Genomic DNA, 27,094 nt, shown 5'->3' on the forward strand with positions numbered 1-27,094 from the left:
CATTAGCTCTTCTCAGGCAATACCTTAGATTCAAGAAGATTAGTTTAAATTGCTGAATTTAGAGAATATGGTCAACTGAATCTTCCAAATTAATAAATGTTTTCTAATTATTTCCTAATCAAATTGTTAATTAATTTTCTTCTTCTTCTTAATTCTGTTCGACTGCCATCTAGTAGTAGAAAAAGTAACTAATTCGAAATCTCGGTTAACTTAACAGCTGAAAGTTCATTTTTTTCCAAGACGATTTTTCATCTCAATCAAGTTCAATTTTCCAACAATTTTAACTGTTTCAATTTAATTGTTAATCTAATTTCTTTTTTCCTAATCATGGCAACTGCTGGTGGAGAATCTAAAAAACCAACTTGTATCATTGTCATGGGAATGGCGGGTTCAGGAAAAACTTGTGTTGTTCAGGTAAAAATCTTTGTTATTCTAGGTTGAGATTTCTTTTCAAATTTTTCTTTACTGGATTTACTAATTGATTCAGTTTGAATCTTTTTAATTTAGAGATTAACAGGTCACTTATATGGGACTGGTAAACCTCCGTATGTCATGAATTTGGATCCTGCTTGTATCGAATTACCATATCCAGCTAATATTGGTTGGTTCACTTTTTTTCTCTTGAATTCTAAGAATAGAATTTTTTTTAATTCTTTTTTTTAATTCTTTTCATTGGTTTTTTTTTCTTCTCTTTTTCAGACATTAGAGATACTGTTAAATATAAGGAAGTTATGAAACAATATGGATTAGGACCTAATGGTGGTATAATTACCTCTTTAAATCTTTTCTCAACTCGTTTTGATCAAGTAATGAAATTACTTGAGAAACGTTCAAATGAATATGATTATGTTATCATTGATACTCCTGGTCAAATAGAGGTTTTCACCTGGTCAGCCTCTGGATCAATTATCACGGAAACTCTTGCCTCAACCTATCCAACCGTCATAGTATACGTAATGGATATTGTTCGCAATATTAATCCAGTTACCTTCATGTCCAATATGCTTTATGCTTGTTCAATTATGTTCAAAACAAAGTTACCCTTTCTCGTGGTGATGAACAAAATTGATGTTCATGATCACCAGTTTGCCCTGGAATGGATGAATGATTTTGAAGCTTTTGAAGCATCATTAGAAAGTGAAACATCATACATCAGTAATCTTACTCGATCCATGTCATTGGTTTTGGATACATTTTACAAGGATCTTAAAGCAATCGGTTTCTCGGCCGTCTCTGGATCCGGGATTGACCAATTTTTCAAGTCAATTGATTCAGCTACCGAAGAGTATTACAAAATCTATCGAATTGAATATGAAAGAATAAAAAAAGAAGCCGAAGAAGCAAAAAAAGGTGAAAAAAAGAAATCAATGGAAAAGGTTGCTTTGTCTTCGGGAGAAGGTGAAGAGTTGATTTCCTTTGCTTCAGAGACCATGGATTCATCTTCATCCAGTAAATCAACTAGAACAAAATCAAGAACAATATCAATCATTCAAGAGGAAACCAATGAACAGATGCAAACTGAATCAAGAGATAATCACAAAGAAGATGATGAAGAAGAAGGTATTTATTACATGGGAATATATTTTTTCTCTTTTATTCTTGACATTACTTTTTATGCTTTTCTATTCTCATTTTCTGTCAATTCGTTTCTTTTTTTTCTCTAGATGAAGAGGAGCGTAAAGAGTATGAAGAATTTAAAAAATATCTGGCAACAATTAAATGAACCATGGAAACAAGTTCATCAGTGTGTTAATCAGATAAACCAAGTGCCCCAAAGAGATACATATTATACATGAATCGGTTTCCTTTTGAAAACAGAGAGAAAAACTTTTTCTAACTGCTCTTTCACAATTGATAAATTGTTTCTTATCATAATAATAAGGTTTATTTTTGTGTAAATTGATATAAGTGTTATATTTAAATATAATAATAATTTTTTTCTCTTTCTCTTGAAATAATGTTGATTATAAACTCTGGGTATCACTTTGAAGAGATGCAGGATAAATTGGTGGTGACGGATGAACAGAGGAAGTTACTACTGATTGTTGGGATTGGGGTTGGAGTTGAATTTGAAGTAATTGTTGTAACAATTGTTGATCCTCTTGGAGATTTGATTGGTGTTGATTTATCATTGGAAATTGTTGCTCTTGATCCTGTTGGTGTTGATGTTGGGGTTGGGGTGTAGGTTGAGGTTGAGGTTGAGGTTGAGGTTGAGGTTGAGGTTGAGGTTGCGGTTGCGGTTGAGGTTGGGGTTGGGGTTGGAGATGGGGCTGGTGTTGGTGTTGGTGTTGATATTGGATATGTGACATTAATTGTTGGTTAACAAGTTGGTGTTGTTGATGTTGCCGTTGTTGATTTAATGCCTGTTGAATTAAATGTAAATGTTGCTCTTGTTGATCTTCACGTTCCTGGCGAATTTGTTTTTCAATAAAATTAATATGTTGATAAGGTTGTTGATCGTAAAATAATTGCTGTTGATTTGATATTTGTGGCTCTAACTCGGGTGGTGGAATTGCCTCTTCAACTGAATATCCAAATTCTTTCAATTTTTCCATATCTTGTAATTTGTACTCTTGATTGGCGAGAACCATTTGTAATTGTTGTAACTCTTTCTTACTGTTCTCGGTATCAACAAGAGCTTCAGTTTTCTCGATTGCAGCTCGAGATAATTGCATCTCTAGATTTTGTATTCTCTCCAAAAGATTCAACTTTTCACACTTGAGATTTTCTAATTCCTCTTCTGAATCATCCATCATTTTAATTTTTGTCTCCGGAACAACGGAATTAGGAAATGGCATCTATTGAAAATAACATAGAGAATAGAAAGAAAAATATTATTACCAATAATTGGGTTAATAGACAATCTATCAACTTACAAATCTTGATGGATCTTCATTGAAATCAGTTCCACCATAACTTAGAAAATTTAAAGGACTAGAAGTTGTAGCTGATTTGTGGGCTTTCAATAAGGAATTTTGGTCTTTTAATTGTTGACATGTTGCAGTTAATTCTTTTAATTCCTCCAATTTTTTAGAATGCGAATCTTTCAAAGTTGTCAATTCATTTTTCAAGACGGATATTTGCTGATCTTGTTCACGAATCAGTTCCTTATATTGGATAAGAAGACGATGTTGCTCTGCAGACATATTTGATTCCGGGCCATTAATCAAATCTGTTGGATTATTTTGAACAACTTTGATAATAGTAGCTATTTGGAAAGAGAGAGAGAAAGTTAAATTGCTAATCCAAATCTGATAAATAAGTAGATTAATTCATTACAAATAAGTATTTGATACTTACCTTCGAGTGAACGGAATAATTTACAAAACTCATAGTCAAAGATTAGTTGATCAGCTTTTAGTGATTTAATTTGAGGCTTTTGTGAAGCTAAGCTAAACTTATCGCTCTTAGAAACTGAGCTTAATTTGTCCAAATAAATATCCAAACCAACTCTTTTAGTAATCAATTCAAGTAAATCATCTCTGGGGAAAAAAAGGAAAGAAAAAATCGCAGATAATCAGATAACCGATTAATACAACAAAGTTTTAATTGTTGACAATAATTTACCTTTTAAAACTCTGGACAGAATCATTATTATCATGGATACAAATACCCAAAAGGAATGCACTTAATCCTTGGATTAATATTTCAGCATCTTCACCTTCCGTCAGGCCAACTTGAGCTGTAAGCTAATCAAAAGGTAAATAATAAGTTAAATCAATGAATACAAACAATTAATAAGCGAATATTGTTATTCTAAGGTATCAATCAAATAGAGAAGAAAACAATTATACTTACATATGGAACGTTAGTAGGAATCTGAAGGAAATGTGATACCACAATTGGACAATTTGATAACCAATTTGCAAGAAACATGAGTAGCCCAATACGAGTTTGATTCTTTGAACATGATTGTAAAAGTGTACAACATTGTTTAATAAGAGGAATTGGTGGTCCATCATCTTCGGTGGCCAATTGAACTCTCAATAATTGCTCTTTCTGAGTCTTATTTCCAACAAGAGTGTGACTGAGAGCCGTTGAAACAAACCAGTTTGATAATGGATCATTTGAGAAAAGTCCTCCACATAAGAGTTGACCCATGGTTATGGAAGATGCTGAGAGTTGATAGAAAAGAAAGAAAAATAAATAAATTCAATATTTCATCACAATATAAAATCTTAAAATCATGAGATCAAGATAATAAAAGATTAAGGCTTACTTTCTGGAGCATTGGGTAATAGTGTTTGAACAACTTGAGCTTGAATGAACTCATTTTGAAATAGAAAACACTCAAAGCAATAAAGAACTGAACATCTTAAATCGAAACATTGTTTCTCATTAACCATGGACATAAGAAGGAGGATTAAAAGTGGTTTAGGAGGTTCAACTGGAGCTTCAAGTGAACTTAGATAATCTTGGTTGTGGTGATTTCCTCGGATTATTTCAGCGACAGTGTTTATGGCCTAAAGAAGTGAGAGAGAGAGAGAGTAAAAATATAGATACATTCATGTTAGAATGTTGATTATTTGGTAGTAATTAAGAAAATTACCTCTGTAAGAATGTCTGAAGGTACACCGACGGTTAAAAGGATATCACACAATTTTTTTAGAACACCCGATGAATGCATTACTTTTTGACAAGAAGTTGTCACTTGTTGAGGATTAGACGGAGAAACAAGAGCTCGAATAATTTGTAATAAGAAAAGAAAATTGCTTGTTCGGTGACCAGACCAATCGGTTGTTGCGGCCACTTCTAAAAATGGAATTAATCTTTGAATGTAACTTCCTTCTTTGAAAAAATTTTGATTAGAAGTATTGTTGATAAGAAGATTTCTAAGGACAATTAAACAGTCTTCAACAATGACACCTGAAAGTAGAAAAAATAAAGAATAGAAATAATTGTCACATATTATCAGTAGTTAACCAAAAAAAAAGAGAGAAATTAATTTACCTCCATCACTATAGCCTTCGGTTGCAATTATTTCAAGAAGTCTATCAAAGGCATTTTCAAAGGCAACTATTTTTTGTATATTAGCATTTCCTCGGGTTAAATGTACTAATAGGAGAATAGCATCATTGCGAATAATATCTCGACCATCAGCTAATAGATCAACCAATTTAGAAACACCCATTGGACTTGCAAGAATAGCATCTTGTATATGTTTCAATTTGTTTCTCAATAAACCCATAAGCAATTTAAGAGCAGGCCAACGGATTTTAAACTCATATTCATCTAGAAGGTCTAAGATTAGACTAACATTTTCCGTTCTTTTGGCGAACATTTCGGTAAATTGTATCCCATGGCCTTCGGTTTCTTCATTAGGTGAAACGGTTCCATTATAATCTGATGGATCTTCAGAGTGACCTAAAAAGAGAGAGAGAGAGAGAGACATAGACAGGATTTAATGGAAAACGTGTAGAAAATTTCAATCAATATGTTGAGCTATTTTTTGCTTACCTGAGATTATGTTGTTCAATGCATCTAAAGTATAACTAACAGCCTCTGGATCATTACGATCAGTGTTAAGAACACTAATTAAAACATCTAACCCTCGGGCACCAACTTCTAATCGATAGGTTTTAGAAAGTGACTTAAGAGCCCTACAAGCATCTCGACGATCATCAAGTAAAGTTGATGTTTCAACCCTACCAATAAGCTTTTCAATCTAAATATCAAAGATTTAAATGGGAAAATAGGAAATTAGAAAGAACAATAATTATTAGAATAAAAGAAATACAAATAGAAAATATGGAAATTAAATAAATCATACAATTGAATGAAAGGAATAAAAAAAAAATGAGTTACATTACCGTTTCTATAACCGAGGGTTGAACAGTTTCTTGTGTATTTCCAACAACAGTTTTCCAACTATTCTTCAAATACTCCATGGTAATTACCTTTTAAAATTAGATACAAATTAAGAAATTGATAAACAATTAAAAAGCAAATTATCTAATTGTTGATTAAATGGAAGAGAAAAAGAAAACAATATTGACAAATGTTTTCTTCTTTCTCTCAATGGACACATCACATGTTCTGTTACCAAGAGTTACCTAATTGAGGAACAAATTAAATTCCAAATGTTGATCAGATTTTCTATTCTTTTTTTTTCGAACAGTAATTCAATTAATTGTTTCCCTTAATTGTTCATCTTTTATCATCTTAATCATTGCAATCTTAACAACAACAACAAGAAAAAAACTCTTTCAACTTGGAACTTTGTCCGAAAATTTGTAACCAGCGCCTAAACTACGACACCAGGGGAACATAAATGTTACCATGGTGACGATCCGGAAACGGAAACATTTTGGATTTTGATTTGTTTGGGTTTTTAAGAAAATAATTTGTTTTTTTTGCTGAATTGTTATTGTAATTGTTGATAAGGTGTTCTAATTAATTTAATTTAATTTAATTTAGTCAAGGTAAGTTGATACTGGGCTTCTTGTTTTGTTTCAATTGGTTGTGATTGTGATTTTCTGTTTTCTGTTTTGACCAAATTATCGCTGATTGGGATGTGTTTGTTTCTATATTTGGTTTGTTAATGTTTTTTTTTCTTCTGTTTTTTGGCCTTATAGATGCAGATCTTTGTTAAAAATTTGGAAGGTAAAAGTATTGCCTTTGATGTTTCCGAGGAGACTGATGTTTCAGAATTACTTTTCGCTATTCAAGAGCGAGAAAATATTCCTTATGAAGATGCTCGTCTTATCTTTGGTGGACAATTAGAAGGTGGTTTTCACTTGAAGAATATGGTATTGTCGATGGATCAACTTTAACCTTGACCCTTCGATTGAGAGGAGGTACCATTGAACCTTCTCTTCTTCAATTAGCTAAAAAATATAACATTGATAAAATGGTTTGTCGTAAATGTTATGCTCGTCTTCATGCTAAAGCCACTAATTGTAGAAAACGAAAGTGTGGACACTCCAACAATTTGAGACCCAAGAAGAAGCCAAAACAAAATTAGAACTGTGGACAAACCTCAAAGTCATGGTACACTTATTGTTTAAAAGTGATTAAATCAAAGATATTGTCTCTTAAAAAAAACCAACCTTGACTCTCAGAAAAAACAATAATCATCACAAAAATCTAATTCGGTTCAATTGAAAACGATATTCAATCGGTATAATCCTCGTGTCTTCCTAATTGTGACCATTCGTTAGGCTTTTTCAGTGGTCACAATTTACTGAGATTATTTACTTTTAAATCTATTTATTAACAATATTACAGATCTAATTTTCTTTAGAAAGAAAATCTTTAAATTCTAAACAGTTTTTGGTTTTTTTATCTTCGGTTTGGTCGCGGCATCGCCAATTTTATCTATCCTCATATTTGATGCCTTCGTTAAGGCTCTGTACATGGAGAGCTTATCAAACAAAGGTGGTTCCTCTATCTCATCATAAGGAACAATAGTTTCATCAATTTCGGGCTTTAAATGAATCCTCGGATTAACAGGTTCTTCCATAATCTCTTTAGGATCATAACCATGATCGATTGCTTCGGGTAGAATAGCTTTTACTCGAGATCTTAAAATTCTCTCTTGATAATCTCTCTCAGCTTTACCAATCGCCATTGAAGGTTTAGGTCGATTTGCTTTTAATCGATACAATCTGATTAAATGTCGAATTTCAACAAATTCCCAAAATTCTTTAGTATTTGGATCATAATCACTTGTTCTCGGATAATGGTGAACATTAATCTTCCAAATCCACTCAGGATATTCACTATCATCTTTTAATTTGATATCTTCACCATTCTGAAAGAAGGGGATAAATAGATTTTATAAGATTAGAGACATGATTCATTGAAAGAGAATAGAAAATTAATTAGATGTTACCTGGTAGATGTTTGATCCACAAACATAATTAACTAATTTTTCTGCATCTTGTTCAACTGGTAAACGGAATCTTTTCTTACCAATGGATGTTTTTTGTGAGGAAAACAATCTAAGTGGAATATGACCGAAAGATTTGATTGGTGAAGAGAATAGAGTTTTCAATGAAGCCATATAATCAAAATAGAGAAAGAAACAATTAACACAATTAAGAAGAAATTAACTAATCAGTTGAGATAAAAACAAAAATAAACTGAAAAAATGAAAATGAGGTTTTGTTTTCAAAAGAAAATCAAAAAAGGTCAACAGATGGCGCAAGTGGAAACGAAACATACAAATTGTAACTTAATCATAATCATGATTAGTAATCATTGATTACTTTTATTAACAATAACCCAACCTAATTGATGACCATCATTCTTATAATTTAGGAATCCTTTGGAATGTTATTTGTCGTACCATCGGCGAGTCCACAAATTGTGATTGGCCTTCCAGCGAAACACCAAACAAACAAGAGATCAACTATTTTGTCAACGAATTTAATTGTCCCAACGAAAGATAAACTTGCTAACTAATGGATTATAACAACAAAGGATAAAGAAAAGAAAAACATTCAAATGAATCCAATTTAATTACGAGCTCTTATTGTTCAATTCAGGTAATTTCCATCTCTCAATCATAATGAACTTTATATTTTCTACCTGTTGATTCAATTGTTTCTTTTTAGGAAATTTCAAATTTCTCGCTTTTCATTTTCACTCTTGTGGCATTGACTGATCAATGGCTCTAATGGTGATCATCATTACTGGAAATTTAACTGTTACAATTTAACTAATTGTTTATCAAGATGCTTTTCACCTTCATCACTCAATTGGTAAATTCTATTGAACCATTTCTCCTCTAGGAAAAACTATTCATGGATTCAATTGATTACAGAGAAAAAAAAACTTTCTCTTCAATAATTTGCTCGGAAATATGATAATAGTTGTTATAGATTTCGCTTTAAGATAATCATGAATTAACCATGACAATCAACAAAAGAATTTGAATTTTTCAAGGTTTGTATCTTCTCGTTTAAGATTCTTGTTCCATTTGATGATTGATTTGATTCGCTTTTTTTCCCTCGATAATCAAACTCACAATCAATTTGTAATTTCTTTCTCAATACTTTTCTTTCCTCTAAATTGTCATACTTGTTTCTCGATCATGTTAATTGTTTCAATTTCTCTCTCATTTTCTCTGACAAAACAATCATTTTTTCCTTGATTGTTACAATTTCCTTTAAAACTTTCAACATTGTTCACTTAACAGTCCAAGTAATTCAACTGTCCAGTGGTGGAAATCATTTTCATGACAATACATTTAAAATGAGCTTAATGATTGTTTCTCATTTGCTTTGAGGTTAATTTCATTCATCATCCACTTTTACTCTCTCTCTCTCTCTCTCTCTCTCTCTCACTTACTCACTCTAATGGTCAGTATTGAGGATATTTCAATGATGATCTAATCTTTTTTGTTTCAGTTAATCTTACAAATCTTGACTTGAGCCTTGGAAAATTTCATAAGTGGATCTAATTATGTTAATAACAAATCAAGCTCGAACTGTTAACCATCAAAATGGATTCAAAGTTAAACTACTCAACAATTTGGTCCAATTATGGTTAAGCATTAAATTGTGATCAACCTTAATCCACAAGATTGGCATGTTCCTCATCTTAATCATCATTTTGAACGAAAAATTCCTACAACACCTACACAAAACTAATCGCCATTCAATTAAGACTCTTAATCAATGATGGAAAATTGTTATAACAACAATTCCAACATCATTATCTCAAATCTATCAATTATTTCAATGAAAATCTTCTCAACGAATTTAAAATTTACGATCTCCAGAAAAGTTGATACTTCCTTTTTGATTAAAGGTTAACATACATCCTCTAAACCACAGAAGCTTCAACAATTTAACTTTGAGCATTGTTCACAATACATTTAAGATCACAAAATATCATCCTAATCATTATCTTCATCATCCACCATCACGATAACAGGAAGCCTCATTAAGCTCTGGAGAAAAGGCCGTTGAAACTTAACCTTCCGTGAAACTTTGTGACAACTGACAAAATGACATACATCCGAATGGAAGAGCAGATAAAAACCTTAGGTGAGAGAGAGAGAGAGAGAGAGAGAGAAATAACCATTAATAGTGAATATTATGGTTACAACAATAAGGTAATTAAACAGAGAAAGAAAAAGTAAGATGAGTTCGATGGAAGCCAAAGGAGAGGATGAAGATTTGTGAGAGAGAGGAGGTGATGTGGTGGAAAGAAATTGGATAACATCAACAGAGGAAACTTAAAGGAAGAGAGTGGAAAGTGAAAATTACCTTTGATTGTGGTAATTCCAACGTAATCATGATATAATTGAGAAATGGTTTCAGATTTTCTCTCTCTCTTCTTACTCTTAAGCTACTCTTCATATTCTCTTTCCTCTTGTTCATAACCAAAGAAACCTTGTTTCTATTTACCTCTTGAAGAATAAGTCCAATCAACGAACTGGAGAAAGTGGAATTAAGGTGGAGAGAGAGAGAGAGAGAGAGACTTCGAATAAGCGGTAAAATTACTTAGGAATGTCCAACGAAGCTTAACCTTTCTTATGCCTTTTCTTTTTCTCTACCAAGGTCTTGATCAATATCTTCATCTATTGGTTTGCAAACAAAAGTTGATCAAGATGAAAATGATGGAGAAAAGGTAAGATGATGAAATAGAGAAAATTTCTGAGAGAGAAACAGCAAATTTACCTGTTGGAAGGTGTTAATGGTGAAAGTTGATCTACCGGTGAATTGGGAGAAATGATCAATAGTCAATCTCTTTAAATTGATTATAACAATTTCTCTTTACATTGTATTATTATGTTCATTTTAGAAACTTTAATTACTTTATTTTTGTTTTAAAGTTTCAAATGTAAATTGCAAAGGATTGGAACTCGGAAGTGTTTGTGTCATCAACTAAGAGAATAAAATTAATATTCATCACTCAATTATGCTATCACTGTGCTAATTGTGATTAATTGAAAATCCGGGTACAATTAACATGGGCAACAACAATTGATCGACAACAATAATTGTTTTGTGAAAAGTGTTTCCTACTCTGTCAATCTTGATGATGGAATCGCGACCAGAAAACACAAAATTGATGGACAATTGAAGTTTTACTAATTGTTGACAACAAAAAAAGGAAGAAGAAAAAATTAAAGAGAAAAACAAATTGGAATAAGATTTTGTTTAATTTGTCAACAAACAATAAACTGTAAATCGTTTCATTCCAATCGTGGGATCATCAGTTGCAATCATTTCCATCGTTGGGTGACAATAACTTCGTCCACAGGGAGAGAGAGAGGAAGAAGAAGAGAAGAGAAAAATCTTCAACCATAAGAAAACTTCGGGAGAGAGGAAATCAAATGCGTGCTTCAAGTCTCACTTTCCTTTTCTCTCTCTTCTCTTTCTTACCTTTTTTCGCAACATTTCTGCATCTTCATCTCTCTCTCTCTCTCTCTCTCTCTCTCTCTCTCTCTCTCTCTCGCTGTTGATCCACATTCTGTTTATGTTTTGGATGTTAACGTTTATCGGATACTTCCATCAACTTATTGTTGTTTTTGTTTCCATTTTAAAGTTTAATTGTTGAAACGATAAAACAACAACAAACATGAGCTTGAAAACAATATTGAGAAATTTTCTCAATCACTTTGAAACGCTGGAGGAGAGACGCAAATGTCCCAATGATGACGAAGATTTATACGCAATTGAATTTCAATCTCTCAAAGAATTAACTGAATCTCTTAAACGTGAAAATTTCTACGCCTGTAAACATGGACTTAAAGACGTTAATAGAAAGAAAAATCGATACAAAGATATTCTTCCATGTAAGTATCTAATTCCTCTTCCGATTAACTAATTGTTTCAAACTTGTAAATTGATCAGCGAAAGAAAGAAACAAAAATGAAAACTTGATTCTAATAACTAATCCAATTCTCTGATTTCTTTTTCTTCTAGATGATTATAGTCGAGTGATTCTAAGTGAATACCCTGGTGTTCCTGGGTCCGATTATGTTAACGCCAATTTTGTTCGTGGATCAACGGGATCGGCCTGTGCCTACGTCGCTTCTCAAGGTCCACTTCCTAATACCGTTGTTGATTTTTGGCGTTTAATTTGGGAATGTGAGGTTCGGGTCATCGTAATGGCCTGTAATGAAACCGAATCGGGAAAATATAAATGTGAAACTTATTGGCCTGCAGTTAATGATCAGGAACAACAATATGGCAATATAACTGGTAAGCAAATTAGATGATCAATTAACTTTCCCTTTTTTTCAACTAATCAACCAAGTGAAAGTTAAATTAATTCAAATTACCTGCATTGTTTTTCATTTACCTGTACATCAAAGTTAATCATAATTACCACTAGATTAACATCAGAATTAACTTATTGGTTTAGGTTTTTTTCACGTTTATAACTTTGCATAATTAGTGTAATAGTTTTAAGGACATTTACTATTCATGATTTTGATTGTAATCAGTGAATTTTAATTCTTGAAGCCCTTGATTTACTTTTACATTAACTGATTTACTCACATTAATTTTGTTACCTCAACAATTAGTTGATAATCTACATGATGAGTATAATTATTTTTCATCAACTTTTTTCAACTCAATTCAAACTTTTCTGGTTAAATCATAATTGTTGTCATCTTTTTGTTATCATTGATTCACAACAATCATGACTACTTAATGATGTTGTCAATTCGTTGGTTGAATTGTTATTTTCTTGTGATACATTATTTTACACTAATCGTGTTGTATTATTATTGAACAATTAGTTAATTCTAATTTTACTTTTTTCTTTTATTATTTGATTCTTTTATTTTCTTCACCTCTTTTCAACAGCTCAACAGATCGATTGGAGACAAGTTTGTCCCGATTTTCTGGTTCGCACCTTTAGGATTACATGTGACAACAAAGAACGAATTGTTTGCCAATTCCATTATACAACTTGGCCTGATCACGGGGTTCCCACGACGGTCGGACCGATTTTGGAGCTTGTCAGGTTAATGAGAGATGTCCAAGCAACTGAGGCAACACCAATTCTGGTTCACTGTAGTGCGGGTTGTGGCCGAACGGGTACAATTTGTAGTATAGATTATGTTTGGGCTCTTCTACGAACGGGAAAACTAGAAGAAGGTCAGTTGGTCATTTGGTTTTCTTTTCTCTAAGAATCGGGTACCAAGAAGAAAAAGTTACAGTTAACGATTGATGATCGACCCTTGGGTTTACAGTTTACAACTCCAATTGATTTTTTCCCTTTATAATCAATAAGAAAAATACTTGTATCAATTGTAATCGCTTCTCCTTTTTCTCCTTGATCAGTTATAATCGAAATCCATTATCGTTTATTAATTGTTTTGCTCTCTTTTATTTCTTTAGATTTCAGTTTATATAAAATCATCCATGAGATGAGGAGACAAAGGATCGCAATGGTTCAGACTCAGGAACAGTATATACTTTGTTATCGAGCCGTTGCTGCGCTTTTCGAGCAACAATTAAAGGTTATTGATGCTCATACATATGAAAACTTGGACGAAGATGGTGAACCATATCATAAGTAAGTTAAATTAAATTACGAAATTCAAATATTCAAGTTATATTTGTGTGTCTCAATTGGAGGAAATGAAATGTGATTGTTGTTTTTATTGATTGACTACAATTTAAAGGCTATTTTATTCTGATTGTTAGTCAACTATCCATGCGAAAGTTAAGAGAAACAGCCAATAGATTGTTAATAGATTTCGATGATTACATTTCCGCTCTTCTTTACAATCAATTTGGAAATAAATTGTTTGTGGAAAAAGTTACGCAAAGATTAGCCCGTTTTTTATGATCTCTTTTTTGTTCATCGCTTGTTATACTCTTGATTTACTTTTCATTCATCTAATTCATTTCTCTTTTTGTTATGATTTACGTTTGATTTTTTATTCTTCTTGTTTCTCTTTCTAAAAAGGTTTGCTGAGGAAGCGAATTCAAGTTCTGATGATGAAGAAAGCTCGCCAGGTATCAGTGAAGCAGAAATTCATTATCGACTTGAAAGAAGTGCCACTTTTCCGAGTAAAGATATGAAACAATTGGTTGACTCTTGGAAGATTAAAAAAATGACAGCTACTCCATCCACAGAATTACCTTCACATCCTTCAGGTGAGTGACCTGGTCATTTGTTGACCCTTTTCAAGGATAAAGGGGATGGATGATATAAAGAGAAGAATTAAAAATTTCATTGCTTACAATTGAAATTTTTTTTTCTTTTTTTGTTCAATCATATTTTCCATTTAAAAACTCATCCTTCGTCTTTTTATCTCTCCCTCTCTCTCTTTCTCACTCGTTTTTCTTTCTACAGATTCAATGATATTCAATGAAAATCAAGGTAGTCATGATAATAAACAGGAAAAGTTGATCGGGAAGGCAACAGTGATACGTCGTCCAAGCATAGCGAAGTTTAAAGCGATGTTTGGTTCAATGGAATTGGCTCATCATCAACTTCGCTCTCAACATTCCCAATCTCATCCTCATCATCTTCACAATACATCACATTTTCGTCCATTGGAACCTCCTCGTTTGGAAACTCCCTCTGATAACGGTAACAATAACAATCCAAACAACAACGATCTTTCCAACAAAAGTACCAACAACGGAAACAATAACAACTATTTCCATGGGAACAATTTTTCATCACGTTTTCAGGACTCCGATTGTACAGATTCGGTGACCACTTCAGACCAAGAAACTGAAAATGACCGTGAACCCTCATCTCAAATTACCGCCAATCCTTTATGTGAACCTAAAAAACCGTTTTCCTATTTGGCTCCAGAGCAACTTAAAGCTTTTAGCGCTCATCATCTTAATCATAATCATTATCAACAAAAACAACAACAACAACAACAACAAAAACCTCCTTCATCACCTTCACCTCCTCCACCACCTCAACTAATCGGAGATACGAGTAATCGAGACACAGCTGATGATGAAATTGATGGTCAGCCAACCTATGAATCTCCAGCAGATATAATCAGACGCCGACAACAACAACTTCATCTTCATCAACAGAAGCAACAACATCATATTAATCAACTACAATTACAACGTCAACAGCAACAATCACAGTTTCCCCGCATCCGATGTTCCAACGATCATTTGATGATGGAATGATTAATCTAATGAATAAACATCGTTCGAGTCTATTAAAAGATTTACCTCCTCCACCTAAACCCCCAAGGACATTTCAATATGGTACAAAAGGCAATACAATCTCTCATATGAATGGTCGCGCCCTTTTAAGTCCACTGGAATCAAATAATAGCGGTCGTATCATAGTTTCCGTTGCTAAAAGGTAATTTAAATTACTGTTTCTTACAATAGTTCAATTAACTTGATTGTTTTCTTTTTCAATTCTATCCAGAGTAAGACCTCGAATTCACATTCCCGATGATGAACGACCTTCGTTTCCTGAATCTAAAAGTCACAATGATCTCTATTCGGCTTCAACTTATTCTAATTTACCATTTTCTTTTGCTCGATCGTCACCAGCACCTCCACCTTCAGCTCCTTCGAGCACCATAACATCTCAATCTTCCCAAGTAAATCAGTATTATGGTTATATTTCATCTGGAAAACATCAATTGGATAAATTAAGTCAAGATTCAAATAATCAACCACTTTACGAACGATTAAAACATGACCTTTTCCAAACACAAACCAATGGGCATGAACTATCGTTGAGTGGTAGATCATTACTCCGTCCACCAATACATCGAATGCCTTTAACTAATGTAAACAAAATAATTAACTGTGGAGGTGGAATCGGAATTGGTGGAGGAAATGATGGATTACCACAGTTTCTTTCACCTCATCGAAATTTACCCGAACCCAATCGTTTTGGTAATTTAACAGTTCGACGAGAAATAACAAGTCCACCACTTTTAATGCAGAATCCACATCAATCCAATCAATTGGTATCTCGAAATCATGGAATCTTTCCCGGTCTTAATGGTCAGAATTTACTTCATCCGATACCATCATGTCCACGTCCTCCAATCAAACTTCCCGATTGTAATGACCTGAGAAGTGTCGCCGGTGATAATAATAAAATAGGACAACAAGCAACTTCAAATATTAAAATGAATTCATTCAATAGCAATTGTAGTAACAATCAACAGTCGGAACAACAACAAATCAACCGGTCAAACGGTAATAATAATAAACCAAATCAAAGTAACAACGGTACACCTCGAAGTGGAATCCCAATCTCAGCAACTCCAACACCAGGAACACCGATTGGAAGTAAATTTAATAACAATAAAAGCAACGAGCACAATAACAATATGAACAATAACACCAGTGATAAAAGTTCATTAGAAGTTGGTGTTCGTACTAATGAAAATAAGAAAAAATCAACCAAATCAAACAGTAAAAGTGATTCTAAACTTGGTAATCAAGTTAATCAAGGGAATCAAGAGACTAAGAAACATTCATCATTCTCGTTTTCTAGTACATTTTCCCGTTTCGTAAAACAACAAAATCGAAAAGCTCAGCTAGTCCTAATCAACAATCAGGCCCACAATCTATTCCCGGTAATTAAAGTTAACCCCAATTGTCTAGATAAATAATTAATCACTAATTTGTTTTTCTCTCATCTTTAGGTAACAATACAAACATACGACCACCTCATTCACACCGGTTTTCCCCTCCAACCCAATGGACGCAAGTTTAATTTTCTACCTGAAATGAATTAATTAGTTATTATCCAATCTATTGATGAACAATTAGTGGTGATGATTAATGATCTGATTAATGAAAATGAAAAGCAATTGTATCGTGCAATAAACGACCATCTTTTGCCGTTGATTTACCACTTTGATTCACTTCCATCCGAAACAAAAATAAGGCCAAATATAATATTTGACCAAAAATCTAATCTAATTGTACAACATTGATCAATCTTTATTATTTATAATCAATCAATAATTGATATTAATTAATTATTTTTTGTCGAAATCTTTTCTTTCATATAAACCCAACTTTTTGAAACAATCAGTTGGGAAAACTCAACCAACATGTTCAATTTTCTTGTAAAAAAAAAAACAATTCCCACACTTAATCAAATTGAATCAAATTTAATTTCGTTTACAAAAATAAATCAACTTTCAGATTTAATTGATTCGAATTCTGTCATTTTTTTGAATTTCGCGCGCATTTTGTTTCTTTTCGTATCCAGGCAACGGTCCGGAGGCGGAAGCTCTTGAGAGAGATTTTTTTCTTTGGTTTTTGTTGTTTACTTTAATTGTGATTGTAATTGTTAATTTTGATTAGCAATTAATTTAATTTAATCTATCCAAGGTAAGATTAGAAGGTTCATCTTGTCCATTTCATGTTAATTTAGTGTATATTTGAATGTTTTGTTGACCAAATTAACTTCGGTGGATTTTGTCTACTTTGTGTTTATGTTTTGTTTTTCTATATTTGGTTTGTTAATATTTTTTTTCTTCTTGTTCTTCTCTTTTGTTTGGTTATTGGTTTTTATAATAGATGCAGATCTTTGTTAAAAATTTGGCAGAGAGAGAAAAAAGGACAGATTCATTGATCAAGAGGATAAAAAGGATTCAATGGCGACAATTGGAATCTCATACAACGGAAGAGCTTGAATCATTTTATGAGCGACAGTCAAAATTAGTCTCAACTTTAGATCCACCTAAACCATTACCTCATAAATTAACATCATCTACAAATCCTCCGACAATTCAAACAGGTGATCAAATTAAATCATCAACTGATTCACCAGTTAACAACATTTTAGATCCATCATTAATTAATCAAAATTCTGGTCTGCCAACTTCGTATAATAGTAATAATAATAATAACCCAACAACATCATCCACTACAACACCTAAAGATGAACCAACTATTCCTGATGAACAATTAACTTCCACTAAACCAAAATCAGAGGGAGATGTGAAACAGTCAAAAAAATCAAACTCCGGATCTTCAACAGCCAATGCACCACCGGTAGTCAATCAATTATTTAATAATTTTACACCTTCAATATTAGATTGTGCTGAAGATGAGCTCTTACGATCGGCTGTTGGTATTATCACAGCGAACCTTAAACTCCTTGAATATAGTTATGATTCTGATGCTACTGAAAGTAGTTCGGGAGGTGAAAGTTGTGATGAATTTGAAAACGTTTTCAGTGACAATTTTTCCAGAACAAATACTAGTTCCAACATTTTAGAACCAATTGAAAGAAAAGCAAATTGGAGATGGTTAAATGAACGAAGCGCTATTGCCTCTCGATGGACATGGTTACAGGCTCAAGTTGCTGATTTAGAATTTAAAATTAGACAACAAAATGAAATGTATCGCCAATTAAGAGCTAGCAAAGGATCAATAGCCTTTTATTGTAAAGAAGCTCCAACCAATAATTCAATACCAAATAGTTTAACAAAATCATCATTAACAGCAACACCAAGAGCAACACCATCATCATCTTCAATTTGGACACAACAACCAACATGTTCAACATCTTTACCAATGAACACATCGCCATCAACAACCACACCAAAAACTCCTTTACTCTCAAAACCTTGTATCCAAATACCACCAATAACACTGTCCACCCCGCCATCAACACCTAATCTAGATTCATTAGAAAACACCAGTAGTACAACCACAACTACAACCACAACCACATCAACAACCACAACTGATAGTCTATCAATTGATGTTAGCTCATTTAAATTTGCAAAGAATACACCATCTTCCAATTATAATAGTAACAACAATAATAATAATTCTGGTAAACTTACCAACATGTTAGGATCTAACAATGGAACACTTAACACCCAAGGTAATCTGAGTTCCAGCAGTGGTCCAAATAGTAATGGTCTAAGTGATTACAGTTTACCTTCAGTTAATAGTGATTCAACAATTTCTTTATCTCCTCCATTGGAAAATTTGGCGGCCTCATCATCAAGAACCAATTCACCGCAACCATCATCTTCTAATCGTTTATCCTCTTTCGAATCTTCTTTACAAGAGTCAACAACAACAACTTCTACAACCACAAGTACCACCACCACAACAACAACAACCACTACTTCTACTTTCTCTTCGTCTCCCTCAATCACAACAACTACTTCCACCCCAACCATCCGATCCTCATGTAACTCAACCTCTACACCACCAATTACAACAACAACAACAACAAGCGCAACTGGTACAACACCATCGATTGCACCACAAAAACAACCAGGAGGATTAAACAAAGATTGTACTACTCCCTGTGGCGAGGAAAAGCACGATATCACATTAAACAGTGAGAAAGAGATTCACCACTGTGCCCGAACTTTACCATTGAAACAAATGCGGAAAAGGAAACTAGTCCGATCTTGTAATGCTATTACGGCCTCACGTAAAATCGCTCGTTACTCAACAGTCCAGTGTAGTTGCTCAAATTATCCTAAATTTGTTTCGCCTTGTGTTTTATGCAACGGTCGCTTTAGTCATCTCCAAATGGTGGACACTGATTGTATGCCCAACTATGAACGGTACGCGCTTTTGGACCCAAGTTATCATCCGGTTTTATCGCTGCCCACTGGTGAGTTTAAACATCGAATATTTTTTTTCATCTTCTTCTCTTTTACCTTGATGGAGAAAGGGATATTTTTCGTAATTACTTCCTCATCTCTCTCTTTTTTTTTCTCTTACAAACTTAACGAATGCCTTACTTTTCCTACTATGTGAATATTCAAAGTTATTCATTAGCTTGATGGAAATTTAGCTAATTACTTATGCATAACAATCATGATAATGATAACCAATTGAATCACAATTACACTTAGAAGAGATTCTTTGATTTCATTAGAAGGTGTATGTTGAGAATATGTTTAGTTGATTGTCGTTAATCATCTTAAGATTAAAACTCTCGTAATTGTGTAATTTTTTTATTAGAATTTGAATTGTTGATGTGATATTAATTTTCTTTTGCAATTCTACTAATTATCTTATGAATAATTTAATTACTCTCATGCTTCGTTTTAGGATTAATTCTTTTCTTTTCTATAGTTGCTGATTATTCATTAATTATCTCTAATTAATTGATTGGTTTATTAAATCTTTCTAATCTTAATTAAGTTATCATTAGGCTGTATTAACTTTGCCAAACAATTCAGTGATTGTTTCACTTAAGTTGATTATCATTTTGATCAATCATTTAACTTTTGAGCTTCATCATGATGATGAAATAAAATCAATACAAATGATATTAGTTTATCTTTATTTACGATTTTTCATTTAATTAAGTTTACATTCAATGTTTTTTTTTAAAACTGATTGAATGTCTTTTATTGTGTTTACTTGGCACCATTTAAAAACAATTAATTATTTTTTGATATTAATTAAAAGTGAGAATCAGTAGAAAACGTGTTTACATTGTTGAGTTGAATTTAGTAAAAGATATTAATGTTTGATATTAATAATATTTAACTTAATAAATTGAAACAAATCTTATTGTTATTTAATTGTTATTAATCATCAGATTGTTTTGATTGATTTGATTAGATAGTTATTAGTTAACTGATTGTTTGGATTAAAAAAAAAACTTTTTTTCTCTCTGTTTTGCTTATTGAAAGAAAAATGTGAAAGTTGATTGAATAAGAAAAGATGATTATTATTATCAATAGGAAGAAGCTGAAATTATTGGATAAGTAATAACAATAATAAGAATAATAAATGATAATAGTTAATTATAATTCTCAAGTTAAATTCCAATAATAATGAGGGTTTAAAACTTTTATCAATAAAAGGTAATATGTGAAAGGATTTTGTCGGAAGAAGATAGTGAGAGGATAAACGATTGGATTAAGAGAAGAGAGAGAGAATGAAGATGAAGATGAAGGTGAAGAAAATTCTATAAAAATAGAATCAAAGATGAGGATGATAATGATTATGATGGTGATGAAGAAAGAAAGAGAGAGAGAGAAGAGAGAGAGAGAGAGAGAGAGAGAGAGAGAGAGAGAGAGAGAGAGAGATAAGTGTTATTAATTGTCTAAGCCTGACCATCATTTTCATCATCATGTGTCAAGTATTTTGTCTTCGTCTTGTTTTTGTTTATTGATGGAGAGTCATCATTATATTAACAATCAATATTAATAAATTTGTATTCTCCATCTTCTACCTCATAAACATCCTCCACATCTTCATCTTGATCCTTATAACTATCAAGTATTAATCCAATCTTTATCTTCAACATAAATATATGATGAAATTATATAATGATTTTAATAAGATTAGAATAGTTGATTAACTATTTAAAAACAATGGATTGAGAAAAGTAGGAAGAAAACCTGACAACCGTAAAAGTATTTCAATGATGAAAATTGATGAATATGAAAGGATGATGATAAAAAAGAGAAAGATGATGTCAACAGATTCTGTCTCTTTCTTTTCTTTTCTTTTCCTTTCTGTTCTCATCTTCATCTCTATTTAGGTGATATAAAAATAATAAACAATTTTATCGATACTTATGTTTATGTTTATATTTTACTTCTTATTATGTAATTTGTATGTGTATTCACTTTATAACCAAATACCTTGTTTCTATATTGGGCTGTTATTAATGATATATTTTTATACATTTTGATTCGAGAAAAAAAGTTACCTTTGATAATGTTGATTCTGTTAATTGATTTTGACTAAATTAACTTAATAACCTCCTTTGATTGGAGCTCGACTCGTCTTGCTTGGCTCTACAAATCTATTACCTGTCCCAAAATCTAATGTAGGAAAGTAGGTTTGACCACCGTGATGTTGTTGTTGTTGTTGTTGAACAGGTTGTTGCTGTGGTGAAGGATATTCTCTAATTTTATCACCTTTGATGGGCTCAGGTTCGTGATCGAAAGATGAATCATCATTTTGTGTTACAGGTCTTTGAATGGGCTCATAGTGTTGTGTATATGTTTGTTGAATGACTGGAGTTTGAACGACAGGTTCAGGAGCGGGTGCTGGGGGCGGTGGAGGAGGAGGTGGTGGTGGTGGGGCAGTTTTACTAGGAATTTCTCTGACTATCTGTGCTGGACTCCGATAAAATGTTTGCTTTGCTGGTTCTCTGTATATTATTTTGTCACTCACAATGTTTGGTGTTGTCTCTCCATGTGAGTGTATTTGATTGTCCATTCCAAAACAATCCATGGCTGCCATCATCATCCATGTGTCCATTGCTTGATTCATCATTTGATTATTAAGTTGATCAATTGGACTGTAAACGGGTTGATGTATGATCGGTGCTGATGGTTTAATTATAGGTTGAGGTGGTGGAGTGAATTCAGGCATAGGCATGGGAACCATCATGTATTTGATTGGTTGAGGTTGTGGTGGAGGTGGAGGTGGCGGTGGGGCCTGAACTGGTGCTGGAATCATCATGTAACCTGCTGATGATCCATAATTTGATTCTGATCCCCAACTTGAGCCAGAGTCCATTAGATTACCGAAAGGTCTCATATTTCGTAATGCAGCTAAATAATTTCCACTCATTCCACTCAATTTACCTTTTCCTTTCATTCTAATGGAGAAAATGTTTTTTTTGAAGAAAAAAAAACAATTAATTTAACTCTAAATGACTAATTTATTGTCAAACAATTGACAATGAAAATCATTAAAGATTTAAAATGATTGATCCGATTACTATAACATGAGATTAACATAGTCATGATTGATGCATCTTCTTAATTGAAGTGATTCAATTCAATGATTAGCATGTGATGCATAACTAATTTGCTACTATTATTCAATTAATATAACAATTTAACTAGATTTTCCTAATAGAATATAATGTAAACTTTGTTTGCTCAATTGATTAGCTAATCATATTAGCGATTTAATTGAACAATTAAATGAATAAATGAGAAGATACTTACGGAAAGGGTATCGGAAGTAAAAGAATCTTTTTCCTAGGCTTTAAAGCCAACATTAAAGGTAGAACATCCTTAATCTTTTTCAGAACTTTCTTCTTCTTGAATCCATTTGCTTGATCACTTAGATTAATTAATAAAAGGCCAGCGCATAAAATAACAAACACTATAGTCCGCATCTTTGATGGATGTTGATCTTGATGATGGTGATGAAGTTAATTTTCGTTGACGTTAAACTGTTTGTTTTATTTGTATATTGTGTGATGATAATGATGATGATAGATGCAAATTGAACAACAATAAATGTATTAGATGAAAAACTTATACCAACTATGATTGAAAGCGAAGGAGAAAGTTTCTTTGATGGAGAGTAAATCAGTATCCATTTGGATATCGATGAGTCCATTTCTTTTAAAAGGATCTTTTAGGTCAAGCGTGGACGAGAGGGAGATGAAGAGAAAAGAGGAGGGAGGGTGGAAGAGATGGAGAGTGAGAAGAAATTGACGAAATTGATGAAAAATGATGATGCGGATGTTGAATGAAGATGATGATAGAAAGAAAGAAAGAGAGAGAGAGAGAGAGAGAGATGAGGATGAAGACGATGATCCAAGTTGAAAGAGGACGATTTGACTAAATAAACATTGACTAACTAATATTATTATAATTATCTTATATAAATTATATTAATAATTATATTATAGACGAGTAGTTATGATTATATTGAAAAACACTGTTGCTGCTGTTGTTGTTGTTTTTGTTGATGGGATAGTTTTTTGTTAACTTGTCATTACAGGTAATTATTCAGGTTAATCTGTATGATGATCAAACTTTTAGATAATTAAATAGATCAATCGATAAATGGTCAGTTTATTTAGATAGATTTTGTCCATCTAATAGGCGATATATTTATATACCACTAATCATTATGATTGTTCAATTTCTAGTTTTTCTCAATCACTAATTTCTCTCCTCTAATCTCTTAATTAATTGAGTTTTTCTCTCTTTTATTTAGTAATTACTTAAAAATATCTTTCATCTTAATTGTCAATATACATGATGTATTTTCTAATCAAATTCCAATTAATAACAGTTGGACAATATTATCCTAATGATTGTCATCAGAATCAAATTGTCAGATTTGTTCATTTGTATTAGTATCGGTTGATTAACAGAATAATAGTTTTATCTTAAGGATTAGAATCTTTTCCCTTGAATTGTAGATTTTAAATTCATCTAATCAACAACTTAATCAATAATTAAATATAGTTATTAATGATTAAATTGATGATCAACTTTTTTTTCCCTCCAATTTTCATAAATGTTAATCGATTGCATTAAACTTTTTCCCCTCCAATCTATTGATGGATATAAATCAAACTTAATCTTATTCATTGAGAAAACTTTGATTCTTTAAATTTACTGATTGTTACTATTCAATTGATTGTTATGATCTCGCAAATCATTTGAAAAAAAAGTGTTGAATTTAAATAGTTTGAAATACTTTCATTTTTTTCTCTCTTTTCTTCAATTGTGATTATTTTCTGTTGGAAACTTTTCTCAATTGAATTAAAAACTTTTATATTCATACGTTTATATAAATCACTGGATTGATCATTGATTCTCATTGTTTCCTTGTTTTCATTTGTATATCCCCTTATTAATCAATGATTTCCATTAATAATGATCTTAATTATTTAACTTCTCATCGTTCCCATTTTAGATGTTGCATTAGGATTGTATTTCTCAAAGATATTGAAAAAAGACACCACCGCCGTTCAGAAGCCATTAAAATCAAGAATAACCGGAACAACAATAGCAACCTCAACATCGTCAACATTATCAGCATTATCATCAACATCAGCACCACAACCAACCAAAACTAAATCAACCAATAAAAGGTAAACATTTTGACTATATCAAATTATGATCTGGTGATAATATGTGATATAAAATAACAGTATCACTGAAAATCGTAACCTATTATTACTTATCATTAGTTGGCCTGATGTTTGATACTTCAAATTTCATAATATCTTCCGTTTTTGTTTTATATATATTGACACTATTATTAATAAACCATTTTCATCTTTTATGTATCAATTTTTATAGCAGGTCCACTCACTCAGAGTTTCCATTCAAATTTGGTCAAGATAATAAAAAGACTCAACTTAATCGAGGCAAATCTCAGGCCATTATATCATCAACAAGTAAGTATTAATATAATCATCCACTTGATAAACACCCACAAATCAATCGATACAAATTTTAATCTCTTTCTTTTTGTTTCATTTATATATTATCCTTACTCCTTAATTTAACAGAATTAAAAAAGAAATATGATGGAACAACGAAAAAGAAATACGCCAAAAAGAATAATAATCTTCGAAAACGAAACTTCCGTGTTAAAAACGACCAAACACACGGTGAATTCCCATCACCTCTTTCCTCTGAGAATTCACATACACCGATCCACAGGAGACGTCGAAGTGAACAATATGCTTACGATATTAATAATATCGTAATTCCTTATAGCATCGCGTCAACAACTCGAGTTGAAAAGTTACAATATAAAGAGATTATTACACCTAAATGGCGATTCGTTGAAAGTGATAACAATACCAATGATAATAATAATAGTTCTAGTAATAATAATAATGATAGTAAAGAAATGCAAGAAAGTATCAACGATGGTAAACAAATTCAACAGCAAACTTTGGATAATTCAAGTGAAAAGAATAACATCTTTAAATTTGATCAAGCAGAGGAAACGGATGAAGATATTTCAGATGAAGCATTTGCTATTCGTCATGCCAAATGTGAAATAGATGAAAGAAGACAGAGGAATCTTCATCTTCATCAAAAATCATCTTCAGCAACAACAACTAAAAATCATCATAATCATCCACATCCACATCCAAGTCCACAATCACCATCAACGGAAATCATGTCATCTTCACCCTCGCTCACTCAAAATTCACACACCCAACCTTTTCAATGATCATTTCTATTGCTTACTTGTCTATTATTATTATTATTATTATTGTCGAAACAAACAAAAAATACATTCTATCTCTCTCTCTCTCTCTCTCTCTCTCATTATTACTCACCTTCTCTTCTTTAACCCTCTTTTACCCGGTCCCAAAACATCATTAATGCTTTTCTCATCTTCAATTCATCATTTGAAATCAGCTGATAAACACTCTGTCCATAGAAACCTTATTTCAAATTTCTCGTCGCATGTAAGCTCGTATTTGCGCCTTTTGCACTCAAACAAACAAAAAAAACCACAACAAAAACTATAAAGTTAAACAAAACAATTGAAAACAAATTAATAAAAAGCAAAAAAAAAATGATTTAGCATTGTAATTATTTTATCAATTAAATTGTCTTAATTAATTATTTCATCAAAGTGAGAGTGAATTTTGTTTACGGAAAAGAAAAGAAAACTTTCTCATTAATAATTATATTTGATTGTCCAAATTTCCGTAAAAATTGTTCACTTAATCAACGTGGCGAGAAAAAAAAGACAATCAAGACAATCAAATTATCATTGATCCTTTTTTTATTATTGTCAATTACCAAGTGATTACAATGATTACAATTTAAAGTTAATTATTAATCAATACTTGAAATCCTAATGATAGGGATGAGTTTTTGTTTCATCAACTATTAAAGCTACAGGTTGAAGGAGAGAGAGAGAGAGAGTTGATTGTAATTGTGAGGATGTTGACAAAAATAGAGTTAAACATGATTAACTTGATGATGATGATAATTTAAAATAATGATAAAGATGATAAAGGAAGAGGATAGTGACCAATTTGCTTTGTTTTGCTAATCATCATCATCTTTTATCCGGATTATCATCATGTGTCAAGTATTTTGTCTTGGTCTTGTTTATTGATGATGTTCACATCATCAGAATGATTAATAATAATACTAATCACAATCACGATGATTATAAACAATGTTCAATCTTATTGAATAAATACCAATCATCATCATCAGTTGTCTCCCTCTATCACTTACAATAAACTAATTTAATAAGTATAAATATAAATTTCAAATAATCTATTGATTGTTGTATTATGATTAAAATAGTTGGAAAAACAATCAATTAATTGATAACAATGTGTTAAGAGGAAGAAGAGTTTAAGATGAGCTTTTCATGAAGAATTGGAAATAAATTGTTAATCAATTATTACGATGATGACAAAAATTTACAATCTTAATGAGTAATTTGTTTTCTCACCTTAAAAC

General features: G+C 32.0%; 7 protein-coding genes across 8 annotated transcripts; 4 read left to right on the forward strand and 3 right to left on the reverse strand.

Annotated features, from left to right (window-relative positions):
* The first annotated feature begins 219 nt into the window (after positions 1-219).
* LOC128385571 (GPN-loop GTPase 1-like) lies at positions 220-1,958 on the forward strand. The gene is made up of 4 exons (XM_053344449.1): positions 220-414; positions 508-601; positions 700-1,560; positions 1,665-1,958. The coding sequence occupies exons 1-4, from the start codon at positions 328-330 to the stop codon at positions 1,721-1,723; spliced, it is 1,101 nt and encodes a 366-aa protein (XP_053200424.1). The 5' UTR covers positions 220-327; the 3' UTR covers positions 1,724-1,958.
* Positions 1,858-6,023, reverse strand: LOC128385569 (general vesicular transport factor p115-like). The gene is made up of 10 exons (XM_053344446.1): positions 5,811-6,023; positions 5,458-5,665; positions 4,951-5,364; positions 4,550-4,866; positions 4,220-4,463; positions 3,799-4,115; positions 3,568-3,689; positions 3,301-3,482; positions 2,877-3,208; positions 1,858-2,798 (listed from the first exon to the last, which is right to left on the reverse strand). The coding sequence occupies exons 1-10, from the start codon at positions 5,886-5,888 to the stop codon at positions 1,965-1,967; spliced, it is 3,048 nt and encodes a 1,015-aa protein (XP_053200421.1). The 5' UTR covers positions 5,889-6,023; the 3' UTR covers positions 1,858-1,964.
* Positions 6,024-6,264: 241 nt separating this feature from the next.
* On the forward strand, positions 6,265-7,048 carry LOC128385574 (ubiquitin-60S ribosomal protein L40-like). Its single transcript, XM_053344452.1, is given in 3 exon segments — positions 6,265-6,422; positions 6,576-6,729; positions 6,732-7,048. Coding segments are annotated over 2 exon segments (387 nt in total). The 5' UTR covers positions 6,265-6,422; the 3' UTR covers positions 6,965-7,048.
* Positions 7,049-7,189: 141 nt separating this feature from the next.
* Positions 7,190-8,108, reverse strand: LOC128385573 (uncharacterized). The gene is made up of 2 exons (XM_053344451.1): positions 7,835-8,108; positions 7,190-7,753 (listed from the first exon to the last, which is right to left on the reverse strand). The coding sequence occupies exons 1-2, from the start codon at positions 8,003-8,005 to the stop codon at positions 7,262-7,264; spliced, it is 663 nt and encodes a 220-aa protein (XP_053200426.1). The 5' UTR covers positions 8,006-8,108; the 3' UTR covers positions 7,190-7,261.
* Positions 8,109-8,216: 108 nt separating this feature from the next.
* Positions 8,217-16,908, forward strand: LOC128385576 (transcription factor mef2A-like). The gene is given in 12 exon segments (XM_053344453.1): positions 8,217-8,489; positions 8,559-8,889; positions 9,354-11,752; positions 11,883-12,161; positions 12,774-13,067; positions 13,311-13,488; positions 13,885-14,075; positions 14,275-14,956; positions 15,040-15,264; positions 15,334-16,424; positions 16,427-16,504; positions 16,574-16,908. Coding segments are annotated over 10 exon segments (3,306 nt in total). The 5' UTR covers positions 8,217-8,489; positions 8,559-8,889; positions 9,354-11,535; the 3' UTR covers positions 16,645-16,908.
* A 232-nt stretch (positions 16,909-17,140) lies between these two features.
* On the forward strand, positions 17,141-26,203 carry LOC128385570 (uncharacterized). 2 transcript variants are annotated; one of them, XM_053344447.1, is made up of 5 exons: positions 17,141-17,270; positions 17,460-19,527; positions 24,558-24,735; positions 24,947-25,044; positions 25,159-26,203. In XM_053344447.1, exons 2-5 carry the CDS (start codon positions 17,460-17,462, stop codon positions 25,833-25,835), a joined length of 3,021 nt encoding a protein of 1,006 aa, XP_053200422.1. In that variant the 5' UTR covers positions 17,141-17,270; the 3' UTR covers positions 25,836-26,203. The 2 variants fall into 2 exon arrangements, with proteins under 2 accessions (XP_053200422.1, XP_053200423.1); XM_053344448.1 differs by having other exon boundaries at positions 24,950-25,044.
* Positions 21,452-23,121, reverse strand: LOC128385572 (uncharacterized). The gene is made up of 2 exons (XM_053344450.1): positions 22,844-23,121; positions 21,452-22,488 (listed from the first exon to the last, which is right to left on the reverse strand). Exons 1-2 carry the CDS (start codon positions 23,014-23,016, stop codon positions 21,633-21,635), a joined length of 1,029 nt encoding a protein of 342 aa, XP_053200425.1. The 5' UTR covers positions 23,017-23,121; the 3' UTR covers positions 21,452-21,632.
* Positions 26,204-27,094: the final 891 nt, after the last annotated feature.

Source organism: Panonychus citri, unplaced genomic scaffold (assembly GCF_014898815.1).
Source record: "Panonychus citri isolate SS breed McGregor unplaced genomic scaffold, ASM1489881v1 Contig00049, whole genome shotgun sequence".
NCBI lineage: Eukaryota > Metazoa > Arthropoda > Arachnida > Trombidiformes > Tetranychidae > Panonychus > Panonychus citri.